The sequence below is a fragment of the Talpa occidentalis genome, unplaced genomic scaffold (genome assembly GCF_014898055.3).
Source record: "Talpa occidentalis isolate TD23 unplaced genomic scaffold, MPIMG_talOcc4v2.1 talOcc4.7, whole genome shotgun sequence".
In the NCBI taxonomy this organism is placed as follows: Eukaryota; Metazoa; Chordata; class Mammalia; order Eulipotyphla; family Talpidae; genus Talpa; species Talpa occidentalis.
This window is the reverse complement of record NW_023605083.1, coordinates 125,666,843-125,689,367: the sequence shown is the minus strand read 5'-3', so window position 1 is coordinate 125,689,367 and position 22,525 is coordinate 125,666,843. Positions and strand designations below refer to the sequence as shown.

Here is a 22,525-nt window from a genome sequence, read left to right as displayed (position 1 = left end):
GTATAAGGCCAGAGATGTGGGGGTATGTGTGTGAGGATTCCTCAGAGACAGAGTGGGGAACAGAACAGGTGGATTGACTGAAATACATTGCAGAGGGGAGCAGCGGGCGAGGCAGGAGAGGTCTGCTGCGCCATGTGGGTTGCTCCCTGGCTGGCTGGGAATTGAACTCGTGCTGCAGTGGCTGCAGATAGCCTCATAGGGTTCATCTTAACCCTTGGGCCACCAGGGAGGCCCTACCTTCTATTTCTAGTTTCGCTGAGAGGTGTTTTGTTGTTATCAGGAATGGATGTTGAATTTTGTCAAGTGCTTCCTCTGCAGCTATGATGATTATATGGTTTTTCTTTTGTAGTCTGTTGATATTGATTGATTTTTTGAATATTGAGCAATTTCTGCATTCGAGGAGTTGAACTTTACTTGGTTGTGACTTACGGATTCCCTTTTACAGATTGTTGAGTTTTCGTACATGGTGTTTTTTGAGGGTTTTTATTTCTGTATTCATGAGGAGTATGGGCCTGTAATGTTCTTTTCTTGTAATATCTTCATCTGGTTTTGATGAGTAATACTGGCCTGAAAATGTGTTAAAAACTGTTGCCTTTTTTTCTATGTTCTGCAAGAGATTGTGCAGATTTGTAACTAATTCTTCCTTGGAAGTTTGGTAGACTACTCCAGTGAAGTCATCTGGGCTTAAAGTTCTCTATGTTGGAAGATTTGTAACTGTGAATTTGCTTCTTTAATACATCGAAGGCTATTCTAGATATAAATTCTTTTTGAGAGGAATTTGGTTAATTCATGTCTTTTAAGGAATTGATTTCTTTCATATAGACAGAATATATGAATATAAAGTTCATAATACGTGTTCTTTAAGTGTTTGTAGACTATGGTAAAGTTATCTCCTTCATTCCTATAATTGAAATTTATGACTCCTCTTTTTCTCTTGGTCAGTAGGTCCACAGGCTATCAGTTTAATTGATCTGTTAAAAGAAGCAGGCTTAGGGTTCATTGATTTTTTTTTAAATTTTATTTATTTATTTATACAAGCACGGGGTACAGACAGAAGCACGGGAGGGTGAGAGAATTCACCAGAGCCAGAGCGGGGAGCAGAGCAGGCAGAAGAACCAAAGTACACTGCTGAGGGGAGCAGCGGGCGGCAGGAGAGGTCTGCGCGCCATGTGGGACCCTCCTCCGGTGGCCGGGGAGCAGCCGGGGATTGAACCGGCGCTGCAGAGGCTGCGGGCAGCTTCGCAACCCGGCGCTCAACCGCTGCGCCACCGGGGAGACCCAATTTTTTTTTTATTTTTTGAGGGGAGGGTCTATAGTTTTTCTCTTTTCCATCTCATTGGTTTTTGTTCTGCTTTTTATTTTTTCCCTTCTGCTTGCTTTGAATTTAATCTGTGCTTCTCATTTTGGTTTCTGAAGGTAGAAACTTATCTTACAGTCATTGACTTGAGACTTTGTAAACTTATATATTGCTCTAACTGCCCCTTTATGCACTTTTTTTAAAAAGATTTTTTTCCATTTATTTATGTATACAAGGCAGGGGGTGGTGAGAGGATTCACCAGAGACAGTGTGGGGAGCAGAACATGAGGATTGACTGAAATACACTGCTGAGGGGAGCAGTGGGAGAGTCAGGAGAGGTCTGCTGTGCCGTGTGGGTCAGCTCCCTGGCCAGACATTGAACTCATGCTGCAGTGGCTGCGGAGTGCTTTATAGTGCTAAGACTTAACCCCTTGTGCCACCAGGGATCCTTTTTTTTTTTTTTTTTTTTAATAGAGGCATGTTTTATTTATTTGTTTGTTTGTTTGTTTTGTTTATACATGCACTAGGTACAGTCAGAAGCGCGGGAGGGTGAGAGAATTCACCAGAGCCAGAGCGGGGAGCAGAACAGGCAGAAAGACCGAAGCACACTGCTGAGGGGAGCAGCGGGCGGCAGGAGAGGTCTGCGCGCCATGTGGGACCCTCCTCAGGTGGCCGGGGAGCAGCCGGGGATCGAACCGGCGCCGCAGAGGTCGCCGGCAGTTTCACAACCCAGCGCTCAACCGCTGCGCCACCAGGGAGGCCCAGGGATCCCTTTTTTATGCACTTTTAAACAGAGACCAGGAGACCAAAAAAATAAAAATAATAGTGAAGTGATAGCCAAACAAGATTTTCCCCAGACTCTCTGGCTCACAGGGGATGCTTTTCTAAGTCTTCTGCCTGAAAAGCAGATTTGATCTATAGATGAGATAATGCTTGTGAACATGCTCGGCATAATTCCTGGCATGTGGGAAACCCTCTGTGAAAGCTAGGAGCTGTTTTTCATATTATTACCTCTCATGAAAAGACAGGGATAGAGACAAATGGAATGTACTTACTTGAAGAGCAAAACCTTATAATAACCTTAAAACTAGAGTGAGGCACTGTTTTAGCTCAAAAGAGAAATCCTTATTACTTTTGACAAATCAGTTTAATAATTTTAAAAAGATGATTAAGTTCTTCATAGTTTACTTAGTTTTGTTGTGCCATTCACTGTTTATGTGCGTGTAATTATAGATTAAAGGATTAAGTCTAGAGTGTTAGTGTCTCTGGAGAATAGCTTCTCTCACTCCTTATATCAATACTGAGTTGTCTATCTTTCTGTCAGATACCAATTAGAGAGGGACGGTTACATTTTCTCTGTAGAATAGAAACAGTTAATACATAAAGAATTACACGTCTAGAATTCTGAAAACATTTCATAATATTCCATTTGGAATCAATACATAAAAATTTACCGGCCAAACTGAAAGATCTGCAGTGACATTGTGGATTTTAATTTTGCTATGACTTCACTCGTGGACTTCCACCTTGTGCGAGTGGTTTTACTTTTGGATTTTGTTAGATGAACAAATAGTTTGCAGTTACTATGGTAAGCCATGGTCTGTTCTCTGGAGAAGTTAACAAATGAGCTGGGTGCACATGAGTAACTGCTCTTAGTATAAATGTACTTGCTCCATGATGGGGAGCTTTCCAGAGTGTCAGAGAAACACAGTGCCCGGAGTCAGGAGAGGACAGATGAGGGGGCATTTGATGAGGGTCTTAAGACAGGTCTAGGATTTCTTGCAACTTCATCAAATTAAGATATATTTGTTTAAAATGTGTATACACACGTGGTTTTTTTAGTTGAAAATTTTAAATTAGACAAATGCAGCTTGTGTCCATAGTCCACATTTTAAAAAACCCAGGCACATAGGAAAGGACTCTGAGCAACTGATAACATTTGGTGAGTGCCAGTGACCAGATCTTCCAAAGAGTTCCGAGAAGAGACCATCCCTGAAGATCCTCCCTTCCATTATGGAATATAAAAGAGTGGACTTTTTTTTTTTTTTTTAAGATTTATTTATTTATTTTATTTTATACAAGCACTGGGTACAGTCAGAAGCGCGAGAGAGTGAGAGAATTCACCAGAGCCAGAGCGGGGAGCAGAGCAGGCAGAAGGACCGAAGTACACTGCTGAGGGGAGCAGCGGGCGGCAGGAGAGGTCTGCACACCATGCGGGACCCTCCTCCGGTGGCCGGGGAGCAGCCGGGGATTGAACCGGCGCCTCAGAGGCCGCGGGCAGCTTCGCAACCCAGCGCTCAACCGCTGCGCCACCGAGGAGGCCCTAAAAGAGTGGACTTTTGCCTCAACAATTGCCGTGTCATTTTAATAAAATATCTACATACAGTAACCTGGACAATTCTTCTGTTCAGGAAATAGCTGGTCAGGTGGGTTGGAATACTTGTTATTTAGTCAAGACATTCTCTCCCTTCATCTAGACTTTAATGGAAATTCATTGACAAATCCTTGTTCTTTGGATCTCTTCCTCCCTGACCCCCACATCCCCCTAGATCCTGCAGACTGCCTTCCATCCATAGCATTTTCTTTTTGTAGACTTATTAATGTCTCTGATTAGGCATCAGCTTGTATTTGCATTGGTCCTATTCTATAATAATATGCCTTCTGGGCCTCCCCGGTGGCGCAGCGGTTGAGCGCTGGGTTGCGAAGCTGCCCGCAGCCTCTGCAGCGCCGGTTCAATCCCCGGCCACCAGCGAGGGTCCCACATGGTGCACAGACCTCTCCTGCCGCCCGCTGCTCCCCTCAGCAGTGTGCTTCGGTCCTTCTGCCTGCTCTGCTCCCCGCTCTGGCTCTGGTGAATTCTCTCACCCTCCTGCGCTTTCTGACTGTACCCAGTGCTTGTATAAATAAATAAATCTTTAAAAAAAAATATGCCTTCTGAGGCGGCCTCTTACTTCTTCTGCTTGCTTTCCCATAAAAACTTAACTTTCTGCTTCATAAGGAAATATCGCAGTTTTGTAAAGCAGAAGTTTTCAAACTTGACTGCACGTCAGAATTATCTGGGGAGAATGATAAAAATACAGGTTACTGAGTTTCACCTGCCTTTTGCTAAATTTGGCTTGTGTTTTGAGATTCTAGTTTTAACAGCTTGCCATTTGATTTTGTTGTGCCTCCAGCTTTAGGAAAGACTGATTCAAGGCAGCTTGTCATCATTTGATGAGTATATGAACCACCCAAAGGTTTTGAGAAAGTGCAGATCTTAATTTTGTGGGCCTGGAGTGAAGCCTGAGATTCTGGCTGATGCCAGTCACTTTTTGAGTAGCAAAGTTTGAAGACAACTTTTGGAACTAGTGAATTTTATCTGATGTGCTAGTTTGTACTAATTAGGATCTTAAAGGTATACCTTTTAAAGTTGTAGGGCTGTGCTCCTCAGAGTGTGGTTTTCAAATGAACACAATTAGCATCATCTGTTAAGAATGCAAATCCTGAGCTTCTATCCTAGATCTGTTGAATCAGAAGCAACTTAATTAGAATAGTCTCTCTAAATGGTCCTACTGCAACAGACCAGTGTTCTGGGAGTTCTCAGATTGTCTTCACTTACATAGGGAGGATAAAAAGATATTCCTAACACCTGCAAATAACAGTGGACATTTTCTTGTGTAATCACATAGGTAAGCATTTCAGAGCTACTAATTCCTTTAATGTTTATTAGTACTATGTGCTAGCCGCTATTCACAATATAGACAAAACAACATAGACAGAATCTGCCTCCCCTTCAGTAGTTATCTAGTGGTGATAATGACTAGTTCATACATACATACATCCATAAGCAGTGGATAAAACTACTTCGCGAGTTTCAAATTGTTTATCCTTTTGTAGCAGTTTTTTGTTTTCATTTTTGAGATTGATCCATACTGACTGACGTAGTTACTCAAGATTGCTCTGTAGAATTCTATCAAATGAATATTCCAGAATTTAACCTTTTCTCTGTTGGTGGACATTTTGTTTCCAGCTTGCCTTTTTTTTTTTTTTAAAGATTTATTTATGTATGCATAGAAGAACTGGGGTTGGTGGGGGGCCGGTGAGAGGATTCACCAGAGAGAGTGTGGAGCAGAGCAGGCGGATTGGCTGAAATAGACTGCTGAGGGGAGTAGCAGGTGAGACAGGAGAGGTCTGCTGCACCTTGTGGGTCAGCTCCCAGGCTAGGGATTGAACTCCTGCTGCAGTGGCTGCTGATAGCTTCATAGTGCTGAGACTTAACCCCTTGCACCACCAGGGAAGCCCTCCAGCTTGACTGTTTTTATAAGCAATATTGAATGACACATGAACAAGGGAAAGTTTCTCTGGAAAAGTGTTTTTCAAACTGAGCTGCAACTAGCTAGTTTTAAAAGCAGAAATAGAATAAAGGTATTAGTATAGATGGGAAGATGTTAGTATAAGGCATATATAATAAGAGTAGTGTTTTGTAGAATTTTTTTTTGAGGGGGGAAGGTATATGTGTGCTGGATTGAGATGTAAAATATGCTCTTCTGGGTCTGGGCAAAGTTTGTAAGCTGATCCCTGGGTTATATATGCACAACTGTAACCTAATTCTACTACTAAATTGCTCTTCCAATTGGTGGTACCAGTTTACAGTCCCATCGGTGGTAAACTGATGTATCCCTTGTTCTTCCAATATGGTTGATTGAACTTATAAACCTTTGTCTACTGATGAGAATAAAACAGTATCTCATTGCAGGTTTACTTCGCCCTTTCCTGATAGTGAGGTTGATGTAATCCTTTTTTTAAATTTAATACAGGAAACTTATATAACTTACCTGCTAGGTAATTAGATCAGTCTTAAATGATAATGAGTGTAACACTCAGTGGCATGTAATAAATACACTTCTATGAGCAGTTGAAATGACTTGCTAACATTACTGATTGACAGCTGAGGAGCTTAAGCGTTTATATTTTATGAGTTTTTCTTCATACATTCATTGTATTCTATGCTCAAGTCTGTAAACCTGAATCTTTGTGTTTTTGGTTTTTTTTTTTAAGATTTATTTATTTATTTATACAAGCACTGGGTACAGTCAGAAGTGCAGGAGGGTGAGAGAATTCACCAGAGCCAGAGCAGGGAGCAGAACAAGCAGATGGACGAAACACACTGCTGAGGGGAGCAGCGGGCGCAGCAGAAGAGGTCTGCGCGCCAAGTGGGACCCTCCTCACCCAGCGGCCAGGGAACGAACCGGCGCTGCAGAGGCTGTGGGCAGCTTCGCAACCCAGTGCTCAACCACTGTGCCACCGGGGAGGCCCTGTTTGTTTTTTTTTTTTAAGATTTATTTATTTATGAATACAAGAGCTGGGGTACAGGCCAGAGATGCGGGGGGTGAGAGGCTTCATCAGAAACAGAACAGGCAGACTGACTAAAACACACTGCTGAGAGGAGCAGCAGGCTAGGCAGGAGAGATCCGCTGCACCATGTGGATTTCTCGCTGGCTGGCCTGGGATTGAACTCGTGCTGCAGAGGCTGCGGATTGCTTCACAGTGCGGTGCTCAACCCTTTCGCCACCAGGGAGGCCAAACCTGAATCTTTTTTTCTTTTTTTAAAGATTTATTTATTTATTTATACAAGCACTGGGTGGGTACAGTCAGAAGCGCAGGAAAGTGAGAGAATTCGCCAGAGCCAGAGCGGGGAGCAGAGCAGGCAGAAGGACCGAAATACACTGCTGAGGGGAGCAGCGGGTGGCAGGAGAGGTCTGCGCGCCATGCGGGACCCTCCTCCGGTGGCCGGGGTGCAGCCGGGGATCGAGCTGGGGATCGAACTGGAGCTGCAGAGGCTGTGGGCAGCTTCACAACTCAGCACTCAACCGCTGTACCACCGGGGAGGCCCAAACCTGAATCTTTTAATTTGATATAGTGAGCTTATATTTATATTCATAAGAGACCATCAGTAGTCACTAGTAATAGCATCATTTTATTGATTTGACTATTAATATTTGTTTGCATAGAAACCTGCCCTTTTTTTTTTTTTAAAGGCATGTTTTATTTATTTATTTGTTTGTTTATACATGCACTGGGTACAGTCAGAAGCGCGGGAGGGTGAGAGAATTCACCAGAGCCAGAGCGGGGAGCAGAGCAGGCAGAAGGACCAAAGTACACTGCTGAGGGGAGCAGCGGGCCGCAGGAGAGGTCTGCGCACCATGTGGGACCCTCCTCCGGTGGCCGGGGAGCAGCCAGAGATCGAACCGGCGCCGCAGAGGCTGTGGGCAGCTTCGCAACCCAGTGCTCAACCGCTGCGCCACCGGGGAGGCCCGAAACCTGCCCTATTTTTTCTTTTAAAATATTGTAATAAGGATATGTGCATGTGATATTAGCAAATGTAAAAAGGTAAAAATGTTAGTCTTCTCCCTCAGTTTTTCTCCCTAGGAGCAAGTACATAGAAAAAATTCCTTTTAATACGCACACCTGAAACTTATATAATGTAATACACTGTTACTTCAGTTTTAAAAAGTGATTCTTATATGATTGAGACATACATACTTTATCACTGTACCCTTTTCTCTTTCTTTTTATGGGTTTCTAATTTCTGTATTCATATGACTTCATTGTTCTGTAACTGGCTTTTCCTCTACTCAGTAATACATCTTAAATCTTCTCATTTTAGCAGATGTGAATTTTACTTTATTTTTTAATTGCTATATTTGATTACATTGTGTCATAATGTATCATAATTCATTTCACTACTGATGTATTTTTTCAGTTGACAAAGACAGGAACAGCACACATACAAAAAAATTAATAGTTTTGAGAAGCTATATTGCATTAAATATATTAGTACTTAATGCATGTGTGCCTATATCTGTAGGATAAGTTTTGGGAAGAATTGCTGGCTCAAAGAGATATGCAGATCTTTGCCAAAGTGCTTTCTAAAAAATTGAATAATTTTATATGCTCAATATTGCTTCATAGTGAACTGACCGGCATTTATGTTAATTTTCAGAAGTGCTCACATTGTTCAGTGCACACAGAACAGCAGATTGAACAGAGGCTATGTTGTGGCTTCCAGCTAGACATCATAGAATGTAGAACTGTTTTGCCTTTCTTCCTTTAATCTGTAAAATCGACAGAAAACTGGCAGACTACAGCTTAATGTAAGCTAAATGAAATGTTAAAAGTTAGAACAGTACACAGGTTATCCAAAAATTTTGAGAATGTATGACAGCTGATACTTTCAGATTAGACATTAGAAGTAGATTTTTAAACATTCACTGCTTTCATTGATAGTCTTTAAAGACTCATTTGCCATGTGTCTTGTAATAAAAAGTCTACTCTGTACAGTGTCAGAGACTGTTTTAAATCACTACTCTTTAACTTTCAAGTGACAGAAAACCAACATGTCACTTAAAAGGAGAGTCATTTTGGCTTAGGTGCTTAGGAAATTCAAAGGACAGACTGCCAGGATTCACATTATTAAGACTGTCGCTTAGGGCCTCCCTGGTGGCTCAAGAGGTTAAGACACAGCCTATGAAGCTCTCCACAGCAACTGCAGCACAAGTTCAATCCCAGGCCAGGGAGCTACCCACATGGCACAGCAGACCTCTCCTGACTTGCCCCCCTGCTCCCCTCCACAGTGTAGTTCAGTAGATCCACCTGTTCTGTTCCCCGCTCTGTCTCTGGTGAATCCTCTCACCCCTCACACCTCTGGCCTGTACCCCAGCTCTTGTATGTATAAATAAAAATAAATCTTTTTTTAAGATTTATTTATTTATTTATACAAGCACTGGGTACAGTCAGAAGTGTGGGAGGGTGAGAGAGTTCACCAGAGACAGAGCGGGGAACAGAACAGGCAGACTGACGAAATACACTGCTGAAGGGAGCAGCAGGTGCGGCAGGAGAGGTCTGCACGCCATGTGGGACCCTCGCCAGCAGCCGGGGATCGAACCAGCGCTGCAGAGGCTGCAGGCAGCTTCGCAGCCCGGCGCTCAACCACTGCGCCACCAGGGGAGGCCCCCCCAAAAATAAATCTTTAAAGAAAAAACAAACAACAACAACAACAACAAGAAGAAAAAAACTACACTATTTAAAAAAAGACTGTCACATATCTCTCATGTCTGCTTCTCTCTGCCTTCTTTGTTCCCTTCTTTTCTCGATGGAGGTGGTAGTGGGTTAGCCACAGTTAGTGGCCACCTTCATGGATGGACACAACTTCAGAGTACCTCTTGCTTGGCACCCAAATATAAAATCCCTGGCAAAGACTCTCAGTAGCCTTCCTTGAGCCATGTGTGTCCATGCCAGTGATAGGGAGATGGGCTGCTTGGATTGAGGACCTCATCAGAATCACAGGGCGTGGGGGGATGGAATTCTCTAAAGGAAGTGATTCTGGGCAAATGCTGACAGTCAAAGAAATATGCCAGATTTTCTCCTGTTTGGCATAAGTTGGGGAGCTGGAGTAGATACATGAAAAGGTAAATGTTAAAGTAATAGATATGGCTCACAGGCTGCAAGATCTCAGAAGCACCTTGGGGAGTCAGAATGATCTATTGGAGGAAATGGCACTGGAGTTAAACCTCAAAGTGTTGTTAATGTTCCACATCAGTTGATTTTTTTTCTCTATACGGTTTACATTTATCCTTTTGTTTGCTCTCCTGGCCACGTTTTTATCTCCTTGATACTTTCAGAAGAGGCCCTACCTCCACGGGTTCTCTCCCCCATCCATTCTGTATGCTGACGCCATAGATACCTGCCCCATTTCTTCTTTTAAAATATCATAAAGATGTGCATGAGATATTAAAAAACATAAAAAGGTAAAAAAAAAAAAAGGGAGTCTTTTTTCCTGTTCCCCAGTTTTGCTGTACACTGGATCATTCTACTCATGTCCCTGCTCTGCTCAGAAAATCTATAGTAGCCCTCATTATAGCCAGAACAAATTATTATACGAAACCCTAAATCTAACATGTCAGGACCTCTGCGTTTTGGTCCTGAAGCTGGTTTTCTAGCCTTTCCTTCCATAAGCCTGTACTTGGATTCTCTTTGACAGAATTTTGCAAAAACAACTGAAAGGACACAGGTACTGCACCTAGAAGCAGTTTTCTGTCAGTTGCACACTTGTGTTTCTTCTGCCTCCCGCTTCAGTCTTCCTTTTTACTCCTTTTCTGCTTTCTCTCAATTGTACTTGTGTGGGTGATTCCCAGATAATTTCCAGAAGACAGTGAAATAGACTGGATTACCCCGTGATGCTTTCTAGCATGGTGTTTCTGTGATTTAATTGAATTTGTGAAAACTGCATCTGTGTCGACAGTGTCACTTTCGTGAGGCTCACCAAGATGGGACAGGCTCCTTTGTCACTGTTGAAGCTCACCAAGCAGTGTCTGGCCCAGAGTGAGCCCATGGCCTTTTTCTACAGAAAGTAAAGGGTATATTTTTATTTGGGAGATGTGTATTCTAGTGAATGTATACTGGGGATGCATCGTGTACATTAAAAAATCTGGTATTTTCTCCTGCCGCCTGCTGCTCCCCTCAGCAGTGTACTTCGGTCCTTCTGCCTGCTCTGCTCCCCACTCTGGCTCTGGTGAATTCTCTCACCCTCCCGCGCTTCTGACTGTACCCAGTGCTTGTATAAACAAACAAACAAACAAACAAACAAATAAATAAATCTTTTTAAAAAAACAGAAATAGAATTTGGAGAGGGGTTAGGAGTAATCTATGAAAAGGAACTTCACTTTCATAACTCTCTGTGTAAGTACATCTAATTATAAGGTGATTTCTCATTGAGATAAATAAATAATATTGGATTTAAAAAAAAAAATCTGGTATTTTAGCATATTTTTTCCCCTCGTGCCACACACCCTTTTTAGTCTGCAGACGATAAGAGTAACCTAGAGGTGAGGAGGATACAGGAATGGAGGGTGGGGGGAGGTAGTCAAGAGGTCACCAGCAACCCCAATCATGATGACTAAAACTTAGCTGCACAAAAATGAATTTAATGTTAATGATCTCACTAAAATTTCTGATGTTTAAAATTACATTTTCCATTCTGTGAACATCGTTGGGGAAAATGTAATAATACAGGTGCTGGAATTCAGAACAAACTTTCAAGTTTTTATATACATCAGGGTTTATTACAGACATTAGAGACTTGTTCAGAGGATGAAGTGGTATGTGTGCTTGTTACAAACTAAGCTCTAAAATGCTGTATATTTTAATACATTAATGTACACATTATATTCTTGTGCGTCTTAGGGAGTTAGGGCCTAAAGTTGCCTCACTGACTGCTGAAAAGTATAGCCTGTTGTCTGTTTCCTAGGTGAGCCCCCTTTTTTCTCCCAGCACTGGAGCCCTTTGCTTCTCCTTCCTCCTTCCTGTCTCAGGCTTGACCCTGTGCTTCATGTGGAACTCCCCACTGTATAGCTCTCAGGAAGTGCTCTGGCACAGGGGAAGGGGTGCTATACCAGAGAACTTCCTGTCTGTTCTTGAGATGAGCTCTCTTGTGCCTGTTCTCTTACACGGAGTTTCTTTTCTCATATATGTCCTTCTAAATCTTTCACTCATGGTTCCCTATAACCATTAGGTAACCCCTCTGGGTAGTTGAGAGCTGATTATAATTTACAATTTTACTTTTCGTCTAAAATATAATGGGATGAATTTGAATGTACATATTCCTTAGACTTAAACATTGTAGTTAAATTACTGCTTTTTGATATTATTTTAACTTGACAGTTACCAGATAAATAGAACTATCCCTATTTATTTTTTGAGGCATATGTTCAAATAGGAAAAACTGGGGAACCCTTAGTTTTTATAAATGATGCAGGGTATAGATTAATAATTATATCATTTCTTTTCTTACAGGTAGACGAAAACCAAGAGTACATCGGCCTCGTTCCCCAATATTGGAAGAAAAAGACATCCCACCCCTTGAATTTCCCAAGTCCTCTGAGGATTTAATGGTGCCTAATGAGCATATAATGAATGTCATTGCCATTTATGAGGTACTGCGGAACTTTGGCACTGTTTTGAGGTTATCTCCTTTTCGCTTTGAGGACTTCTGTGCAGCTCTGGTGAGTCAAGAGCAGTGCACACTTATGGCAGAGATGCATGTTGTACTTTTGAAAGCAGTTTTGCGTGAAGAAGACACTTCCAATACTACCTTTGGACCTGCTGATCTGAAAGATAGCGTCAATTCCACACTGTATTTCATCGATGGGATGACGTGGCCGGAGGTGCTGCGAGTGTACTGTGAGAGCGACAAGGAGTACCATCACGTTCTTCCTTACCAAGAAGCAGAGGACTATCCTTACGGACCCGTGGAGAACAAAATCAAAGTTCTGCAGTTCTTAGTTGATCAGTTTCTTACCACAAATATCGCTCGTGAGGAGTTGATGTCTGAAGGAGTGATCCAGTACGACGACCACTGTAGGGTTTGTCACAAACTTGGGGATTTGCTCTGCTGCGAGACGTGTTCGGCAGTATACCATTTGGAGTGTGTGAAGCCACCTCTGGAGGAGGTGCCAGAGGACGAGTGGCAGTGTGAAGTCTGTGTGGCACACAAGGTGCCTGGTGTGACTGACTGCGTTGCTGAAATCCAAAAAAACAAACCGTACATTCGACACGAACCTATCGGATATGACAGAAGTCGGAGGAAATACTGGTTCTTAAACCGAAGACTCATCATGTAAGTAAATGTGGTCGACAGAGCTGACGTAGCAGAGCTGTGCTTCTGATGCGATACATGCCTGTGTGACCTAATGAGTTGTTTAAAGAATTTCTGATTATACGAATATGTGCATTGATACAGTTTTTAAAACTGTAACAGAAAAGTAGATAAAAAAATCAAGATACACACCATTCTAGTCAATGCTTCGGATGGGAAATAGGACAGTATTAGGTAGGCTGCTACTGTCAATCTTTCCCCTGTTGTATTCCCTGTAGTCGACCTCGAGGTCATCTTTGCCCCAAATTTGGTATTAGGATTTTGTGGTTTCTCTTTTTGGTTTTACTGTGTCTGTATATACATGGAGCAGCAGGAACAGCCAGCTGTCTAAGGAAAGATCAGTTTTGCCATGACTGGTTGCAGGATCCCAGGAGAATCTAAGCTTGACATGTAGGTCTTAGTCTGACTTCAGCTTTCCAGAGGGTTTCTTTCTTTTTCTTTTTTCTAAATTTCTTTTATTTTATTTATGCATACAAGAGCTGGGGTATGGACCAGAGGTGTGGGGGTTGAGAGGATTCACCAGTGACACAGTGGGGAGCAGAAAAGGCAGACTGACTGAAATACACTGCTGAGGGGAGCAGCAGGCGAGACAGGAGAGGTCTGCTGCGCCATGTGGGTCAGCTCCCTGGCTGGGCACTGAACTTGTACTGCAGTGGCTGCTAATAGCGTCATAGTGCTGAGATTTAGCCCCTTGTGCCACCAGGGAGGGCCCTCTCCAGAGGATTTCTAAGAGGCTCTTGAGGCCAGGTCAGTGGGAAGGCCAGGAGGCAGTGGAGGGTGTCAGGCAGGGTTATAGTGTGTACGTGGCCATCCTGTAGAAATATGGTCGGAGGGAGAGGGCTACTTTATATTTTCAATTTCTAACATCTTTTTTTTTTTTTTTAATTTTGAAAAAAGATTTATTATTTATCATACGAGAACTGGGGTACAGGCTAAGGTATGGGGGGGGGGTGAGAGGATTCACCAGAGACAGAGTAGGGAAGAAAACAGGCAGACCAACCGAAATACGCTGCTGAGGGGGGCAGCGGCCAAGTCAGAAGAGTCATGTGGGTAGCTCCCTGGCTGGGGATCGAACTCGTGCTGCAGTGGCTGCAGATGGCTTCATAGGTTGTGTCTTCACCCTTTGCGCCACCAGGGAGGCCCACAATTTCTAAAGTCTTCAAAGCCTTCTTCCAGCACTCAGAATTAGAACAAGTCAGACAATCTTTGATGCGATGAAATGAGTGTGAGAGCTGGGCGTGGAGAGGGCAACAGGGATTTCATCAGTCCATGGTCAGGCCAAGCCAGGGAGAGATGTTTGTCAGCCAGGCTCCTCTCTAGTTTGTGAAGGTGGTACAAAGTAAGCAGAGATCTCCAAAATTTTGTGCAGTTGTCTTTTTGCTTTCCTGTTGAGAAATCTGAATCCTTATTCAGATCTTTGTGCATGACTGGTTTGAACTTGTGTGGGTCTGTTTTCATCCAGTGGTGTTCAGTGGGCACTTTCAATCTGGCAGTTGGGTCCTTTGGTTCTGAGAACTTCTCTTAAGGACTTCTTTCTCTCCTTTTCTAGAAGATTTCCATGTACTATTCAGTTTTTCTATTGTATCATATTTTTATTTTCTAAATATACTTTTGCTCTTAGAATCTCCCTTTTTTGTATAGTCTCTTTCTTCTAAGTTACTTTTTCCTGATACTTTTTTTGGTCTGTCTCTTTCATCCTCAGATGACTGTTAATTTTTAATTTTCTGCTCCTGGTTAACTTTGTGGACTGTACAGCTGGAATGTTTCAGACTGGAAACTCTGAGCAAGTGGATAGGTCTTACCAATATTGAACTTAACCCCTGGAGGCCTCCCCTGGAGGCGCAGGCAGTTGAGAGCCTGCTGTGAAGCTGTCCACAGCGGTGGTTCGATCCCGGCCGGCCAGCAAGGGTCCCACATGGCATGGCAGACCTCTCCTGTCGCGCCCACTGCCCACCTCAGCAGTGTATTTTGTCTGCCTGTTCTGTTCCCCGCTCTGTCTCTGTGAATCCTCCCACATCTGGCCTGTACCCTGGTTCTTGTATGCATGAATAAATAAATCTTTAAAAAAAAAAAAAAGGAACTTAGCCACTGGGTCATTTTTTTAATCTTTTATTGGGAATTCCTGATGTCACTATCTTTAGGGCCTTCCTCTTGAGCTGTTAAGCTGACCCAACGATGCTTTTTCCAGTGTTCTGCTTGGGAGCTTGAGGGTTTGGTTGGCTGAGTGGTAGTAGTGGGCTGCGCTGTACAGCACCCTGGTTTTCTGTGTAGTGCCTTAGTTCACACCCGAGCCTGGTGTTGCTGGGTAAAGAGAACCTTAATTTTTCCTCCTTTAGAGACAAACCTTTAGTGGCTTGAAGAGGATGGATGGACCGGGAATCTGCTCCTTCTCTGCTGCAGATAGATACTCCCCTGCCCATTTCAGTGCTTCTCCCGCATTGTGACAGTTGGTTCTCAACTTCACCTTCTTGATTTGCCATTGGGTTTTCTTGGCTCTACTAAAAAATACACATCTGCTTTTCTTCTTACAATTTTTTTTTCTGCCCTGCTGTTCTTGTCTTTGTGAATTTATGTCTTTTAAAATATTTCTTTAGTGTTTAGTTTTAAGCAGGTTTTCAGGAGGGACCAACGTGAGAGTTATGGATTTGGTCTGCCACCTTATCCAGGTAGTAACGAAGCTTTAAAATGCATATTTTGTGTACTTTGTTTTGGATCAGCTATTTATAAAAACCTGTAACTTCTGTCTTGCCCGCAGCCTCTCGGTTATCTGGCCATGGCGCTTATTGTGCCATCTCTTCAGTATCTTGCTGGGACGTGGCAGCCTGGACACTCTGGGCAAGCGCATTATAAGCAGTGGGACAACTGTCCCCATGTTTTGGTTTGAAGTTAAATGTATTTCATCTTAAGTGAAAACTCAGTGGCACTGACTGTCACTCCATCTCAAATGCCTCTAGAAAGGGCTCAGAGGCATCAGAATTGCAGTGAACAAATTAAGAAATAAATGAAATTTCTTCCGTGCTCCTAATCTGCGCTTTCCTGCTTCCCTTCCCTTTCTGCGCCTTTCATGTTCACTCTCGCCGCCCTCACTTCCCTCCTCGCGCTGCCCTTCTGAGCCAGAGAGAGACCACAGGTGCTTTGTCACATCTAGGTAGATGCTGACATCTTGTAAAAGCTTACCACACAGTAATCAGTGTTCTGGGCCTTGGCTTTAGGGGCCTGTAGGTGGAAGTAGTTGGTGATGAGCTAATAGTAACAACAGCAGCATTTGTCATTCAGTTAATAGGTGTCTCACAATGTCCTAAACATTTTATGGTTTTTAATTTTTTCTCATTAATCTGTGCAATACTTCAATAATATAGGAATTATTTTTATTTGTGTTTTCTAGATGAAGAAAGTAAAGCTCAGGGAGGTTAAATAACATGCCCTCAGGCATACCCAAAACGCTCTTAGGAAGTGGAACCTGGAATTTTCTTTCAGTGCCTATTTATATAATATTGTCAATAACTCATTTTGTGCAGTAGTCTAGTTACTAGCCATCATCTTGAGATGTCTGCAGCTTGCATTTGTTTCAGCTGTTTTAATCAATGCTTATCATTGGGACGGGAGGAAGCAAATGCACTGGTCTAACCGTACTGTGTATTTCTGAGATCTTTTGGAATCTGAGATAAAATACCAACAATGATATAAACCAGTGGTACATCAAGAAAAGATTTAAAAAATAAAATCTGAGGTAAAGGGATTTTAAGAAAATATGAGGGCCTCCCTTGTGGCGCAAGGGGTTAAGATGCAGCACTATGAAGTTATCCGCAGCCACTGCAGCATGAGTTCCATCCCTGGCCAGGGAGCTACCCACATGGTGCGGCCGACCTCTCCGGACTCGCTCACTGCTCCCCTTAACAGTGTATTTCAGTCAATCCGCCTGTTCTGCTCCCCACTGTGTCTCTGGTGAATCCTCTCATCCCCATACCTCTGGCCTGTACCCCATTTCTTGTATGCATAAATAAATCTTAAAAAGAGAATATGAAGTAAGTGGTGTTTCAAAATGAAAATCTGCTTCCTGATAAGTCATTATCAATATATAAAACAGGGCCTTCCCGGTGATGCAGTGATTGAGCACTGGTTTGCGAAGCTGCCTGCAGCCTTGCAGCCTCTGCAGTGCCGGTTCGATCCCCGGCTGCTCCCCGGCCACCGGAGGAGGGTCTCACATGACGCGCAGACCTCTCCTGTTGCCGGCTGCTCCCCTCAGCAGTGTACTTTGGTCCTTCTGCCTGCTCTGCTCCCCGCTCTGGCTCTGGTGAATTCTCTCACCCTCCCCACGCTTCTGACTGTGCCCAGTGCTTGTATAAATAAATAAATAAACAATATATAAAACAGTGCTCAGGCAAGCAGGGCGGAGCCCTTTGCATATCGTTAAATAAGTGTAGACCTTTGAAATTACACATATGAAATGACTTAAGCAGTTAGCCTTGAAGCACCGTGGATGGAATTTTGATGCATTATTGATGAAATTAAATAATCTGCTTTTCTAGGTTGAACAATTATAAGAAAGAAATTTTTTTGGTCTAATGAGTTTCATAGTGCTCAAAAGAGTTCAGCTGAGATACACATGTAATTTCCTGAAAGGGAGGTTTATTACTTTATCTTCATATCATTTGATGTTATGTTCTCCGTGCCAGCTGTCTACTAGGAGCAAGATTATCTCAGGGAATGAGCAGACCTTTGCTTCCCTTGGCTTCCTGTGTCCGATCTTAGCTCTAGAGGCTGAAAGTCCCAGGCCAGGGCAACAGCGTGGCTGGGGGTGGCTCTCCTCTAGACTCTAGGCTTCACCCTGTGTCCTTACCTGGTGGAGGGCCATAAGATATGTATGGTAGCAAAACTAAGCTTATTTGTTTTAAAAGCTTTAATTGTAGTTCTTCAGATAGTCTTTTTTCTTTTTCTTTTTATTATTTATTTATTTATTTAAGCATATAAGCACTGGGTACAGTCAGAAGCGCGGGAGGGTGAGAGAATTCACCAGAGCCAGAGTGGGGAGCAGAGCAGGCAGACTGACGAAGTACACTGCTGAGGGGAGCAGTGGGCTGCAGGAGAGGTCTGTCACGCCATGTGGGACCCTCCTCCGGTGGCCGGGGAGCAGCCGGGGATCGAACCGGCGCCACAGAGGCTGCGGGCAGCTTCGCAACCCAGTGTTCAACCACTGCGCCACCGGGGAGGCCCAGATAGTCTTTTTTCTTAATGCGTAATGAAGTACACAAAAGTTAATGTGCATTTCAGCCAAAACAAATCTTTTTTTCTTTCTTTGACACTTAGATTATTTTCTTTGTGAAGTTGAAAACAAAATTTTAAATAGCGTTATTCACTGATAAGTATTCTTTGTTAATAATTTGAATAAATCTGAAAGATTTTGCATCTTTTATCAAAAGTAGATTAAAACTATTTCAGTTTAAGTGCCCCCTTGTGGTAGATTAAATGTGGACTCGTGGTGAAGGTTTTCAAGCCATGTGACTGCTCAGTTGACACCATGTGGAGATTTGGTCTGTGCTCTCCCTGGAAGCCCACACTTAAAATGACTAGTCAGTGGACCTGTTGCCCACCCCGGGCATGCCTTAAACAGGATGGGGCAGTGTTTTTCCATTGTTGGTTTTATTTCTTTGATTCTCATTTAAAAGTACTTGTGTGGATTAGTGAAGCATAAAATAGAAGAAATGTTTTTTTACGTGAGCTTACCTGAGGACCAGAGTGATACAGCAAACATCCTCAAGAGCGCAACTTTTATATAGATTAGAAGCCAGTTTTAATCCAGTATAGAAGTAGGCCAGTCTTTCTTAAGATATTTCTTTTATCCTGTCAAATCCGTGCTCTGAAATTGGGAAATTTGGTAAAATAAGGATTGCCAAATTAGATGGCACTCTACATTCTGAATAAAATTACTTTGAACACACCACTGAAAAACTATATGTAATTTTCATTTTCCAAATGATTAAATTGACCTTTAGCCTATAAGATTTCTAGCCTCACCTCCCCATTCTAGCTATATGCTACCTATGTACTTGCTGGGAAACCTCCATCTTGTAACCCTTCTGCGCTTGTCCAGTCTGTATGTCCGGCAGCCCACATTGCAGGCGCCTCAAGCACAGCGTATCTGGAACCGAATCCATCGTTTCCCCCATTACCTGGCCTTCACCTCGTGTTCCATCTTGGCAAATGGGATCACTGTTCTACCAGGTGCTTAATTTGAGACCTGGGAATGGCCTTTTGTCCTGTATTGTTTGTTACACCTTTTAATTACTGCTGAAACATTAAATCGGTTATTGTCCATTCTCACCGACCTTCCCATGATACAAGCGCGCATCATCTCCATTAGACTAGTTTAGTAGCCTCCAAACTGACCTGAATGTAGCTTCTCATTCCCCAGTTCTAGTCTCTGTTCTGCATGTAAATAATTTTTAGAATAGCAATTCTGATCAGGTTTCCTTTGCCCTGAGTTGAAAAATCTGTCAGTTGCTTCCAGAAGGTTCGTGGTTTTAAAGAAAGCTTTCAAAATTTGTTTTGTTTAATGCTTCCCACTCCCCAAAGCAAAAAAAAAGCAAACTAGAGTGCACAAAGATCTTTTGTCTAATTTATCTTTCAAGTCTCAGCCTGCGTATACTATTTCCTAGGGCATTCTTTCCCGAAACTGTTCTCCTTCATGCACCCTCAAACACTTTGCCGTTTTTTTGTTTCTTTTTTTTAACACCCATCCCACTTGTAACTATTTGTTTTAAGGTAGATATCACATACTTCATAGGAGGAAAGTAATAGCAACTTTGCAACCACTAGGTGCTGGCAGTTTACTAAGCACTTTACATATTTTAACTCATTCAGTCCTCACAACAGCATTTTGACACAAGTACTTCCAATCTGTCTTTTCAAGGCAGTCAAAGGCTTTTTCTATCAAGTGCCTCAGAATTTTTACAGCCTTTTCCAATCACCTAACTCTGAAGCCATTCCACATTTTTAGGTATTTGCTATAGCAACACTCCATTTCTTGGTACCAAAATCTGTATTCGTTTTCTAAGGCTTCCATAACAAATTACCATAAATGAAAACAACAGGAATGTATTCTCTCACCCTTCTGGAGACCAGAAATTTGAAATCATGGTGACAACAAGCTATTTCTTTTTTTTTTCCCCCCCAAAGATTTATTTATTTATTTTATATAAGAAACGGTACAGGCCAGATGCGTGTTAGGGTGAGAGGATTCACCAGAGACAGAGCGGGGAACAGAACTGGCAGACTGATGAAATACACTGCTGAGGGGAGCAGCGGGCAGGACAGGAGAGGTCTGCCCCTCCATGTGGGACCCTCGCCGGCCAGGATTGAATCGGCGCTGCAGAGGCTGCAGACAGCATCACAATGCGGCGCTCAACCTCCTGCGCCACCAGGGGAGCCCAACAAGCTATTTCTAAAGAAGCAATTCCAATATAGGACAGACTGCCATATGAAGTAGTGAATTAAAATGAAGAGTTCTTTGTTAAGGTGAACATTCTGCAGATGCCAGTATGGACTAAGTCAGCTTTTCAGGGCCCCTTCAAAAGTCTTGCTTGCAAAAAAGACAGAATGTTCATTTAATTAAATTTATTCCATAATATCTCATTTCATGTTGAAATCTTGTGCTTGTAAATTGTTTTTTATCCAAAAAAAAAAAAAAAGAGAGAGAGAGAAGGATGTGATATAGAGTATATTTCTTGTTCCATTGATATTTGTAGATATTTCTGGGTAAAGGGGGGAAAAACAAGGCTGTCTTTCAACATCTTTATAACAGGAGAATCCTTAAGATTGGTATTTTAGAAAATAAAAAATCAGGGCCTCCCTGATGGCACAAGGGGTTAAGCACCACACTGTGAAGCAGTCCACAGCCTCTGCAGCACGAGTTCGATCCCTGGCCGGCCAGAGAGAAACCCACATGGCAAGCAGACCTCTCCTGTCTCGCCTGCTGCAATGTATTTCAGTCATTCAGCCTGTTCTGTTCCCCACTCTGTCTCTGGTGAATCCTCTCATCCCCCGCATCTCTGGCCTGTACCCCAGCCCTTGTATGCATAAGTAAATAAATCTTAAAAAAAAAAAAAAAAGAATCAGGTTGTCCTGTAACTCTTAAGTTCAATTAAAGTCCAGTAGGTACTTTCTGATTAGATATTGTTGATTAATTTTTGATATTTGATATGGTTAAAGCTTATTGATTAGAGGATTGACATTTTAAAAATTGCAAACAGAAACAAGACATTGTCATTACTTGGTCATAAGAAGTCAGTAGAAATACCCATTAGAAAGTAAAATCTAGAGATTTAAAAATGATTTTTTGAAATTTTCATAAAACACTTCTAACAAAAATATACTAATCTCTTCTTGGCAGATGTTTATTTGAAAGAGCAAAGCTTGATAGCGCTGAGAACTTTAACCCCTGCGCCACCAGGGAGATCTCATACCCTCTGAATTTTGAGATCCTCAGTGTATCGGGTTTTAGATATCCTTCCTCATTGCTGTACTGATTTGTCTTCCCCTACCACTACTCCCAAATTATTTTACCCTAAGCTATTGTGAGCTAGGAAATAAAAATTATAGAAGTTGCTCAAATAAATTAAGAGTAATTTGATTTTAATGAGATTTAGAGGAGATCTTTTGTGGGCAAATATTAAGCTTTAGTTCACAAACTTGGTGTGTTACCTATTTTAGCTTTCACTGGATAGATAAAATTGTCAGAATAGTGCTGTCATGTCTAATTTAGTTTCTGTACCTTTTTTTAAACAGAGAAGAAGATACAGAAAATGAAAATGAAAAGAAAATTTGGTACTACAGTACAAAAGTCCAACTTGCAGAATTAATTGATTGTCTAGACAAAGATTACTGGGAAGCAGAGCTCTGCAAAATTCTTGAAGAAATGCGTGAAGAAATCCACAGGCACATGGATATAACTGAAGACCTGACCAATAAGGCTCGGGGCAGCAACAAATCCTTTCTGGCGGCAGCTAATGGTGAGAGTGAAATTTTCTCATTTTACTGTATGTTAAATTTGAGATAAACTTTCAACATTAAAATGACTACAAAAATTGAAAACATTAAAAATGTTTTAAAATGTTTTATTTATATTATGCATACAAGAGTTTGGGGTACAGGCCAGAGGTGCGGGAGGTGAGAGGATTCACCTGAGACAGAGTGGGGAACAGAACAGGCAGATTGACTGAAGTACACTGCTGAGGGGAGCAGCGGGTGAGACAGGAGAGGTCTGCTGTGCCATGTGGATTTCTCTCTGGCCTGCCGGGTTTCTCTCTCATGCTACAGAGGCTGCGGATTGCTTCCTAGTGTGGTGCTTAACCCCTTGCACCACCAGGTTGCCTGAAAACATTAAAATTTTGAAGTATATGTATTTTACTTTAATTTTATTTCATTTTCCCAAGAAAACCTTGTTCATCCCAACATAAATCAGGAACGCTATGCATTTTGGTGTCTTTTTTTTTTTTTTTTTTTTTCATTTTAGTGTCTTGACCGTTTCTTGTGGCTTG

General features: G+C 42.3%; 1 protein-coding gene across 1 annotated transcript in view; it reads left to right on the top strand.

Annotated features, from left to right (window-relative positions):
- Positions 1–22,525, top strand: part of BPTF (bromodomain PHD finger transcription factor) — a 133,893-nt gene that overhangs the window by 24,996 nt on the left and 86,372 nt on the right. The window contains 2 exon segments of the mRNA XM_054689287.1: positions 12,128–12,950; positions 21,774–21,997. Of these exon segments, the coding sequence (XP_054545262.1) occupies positions 12,128–12,950; positions 21,774–21,997 (1,047 nt within the window).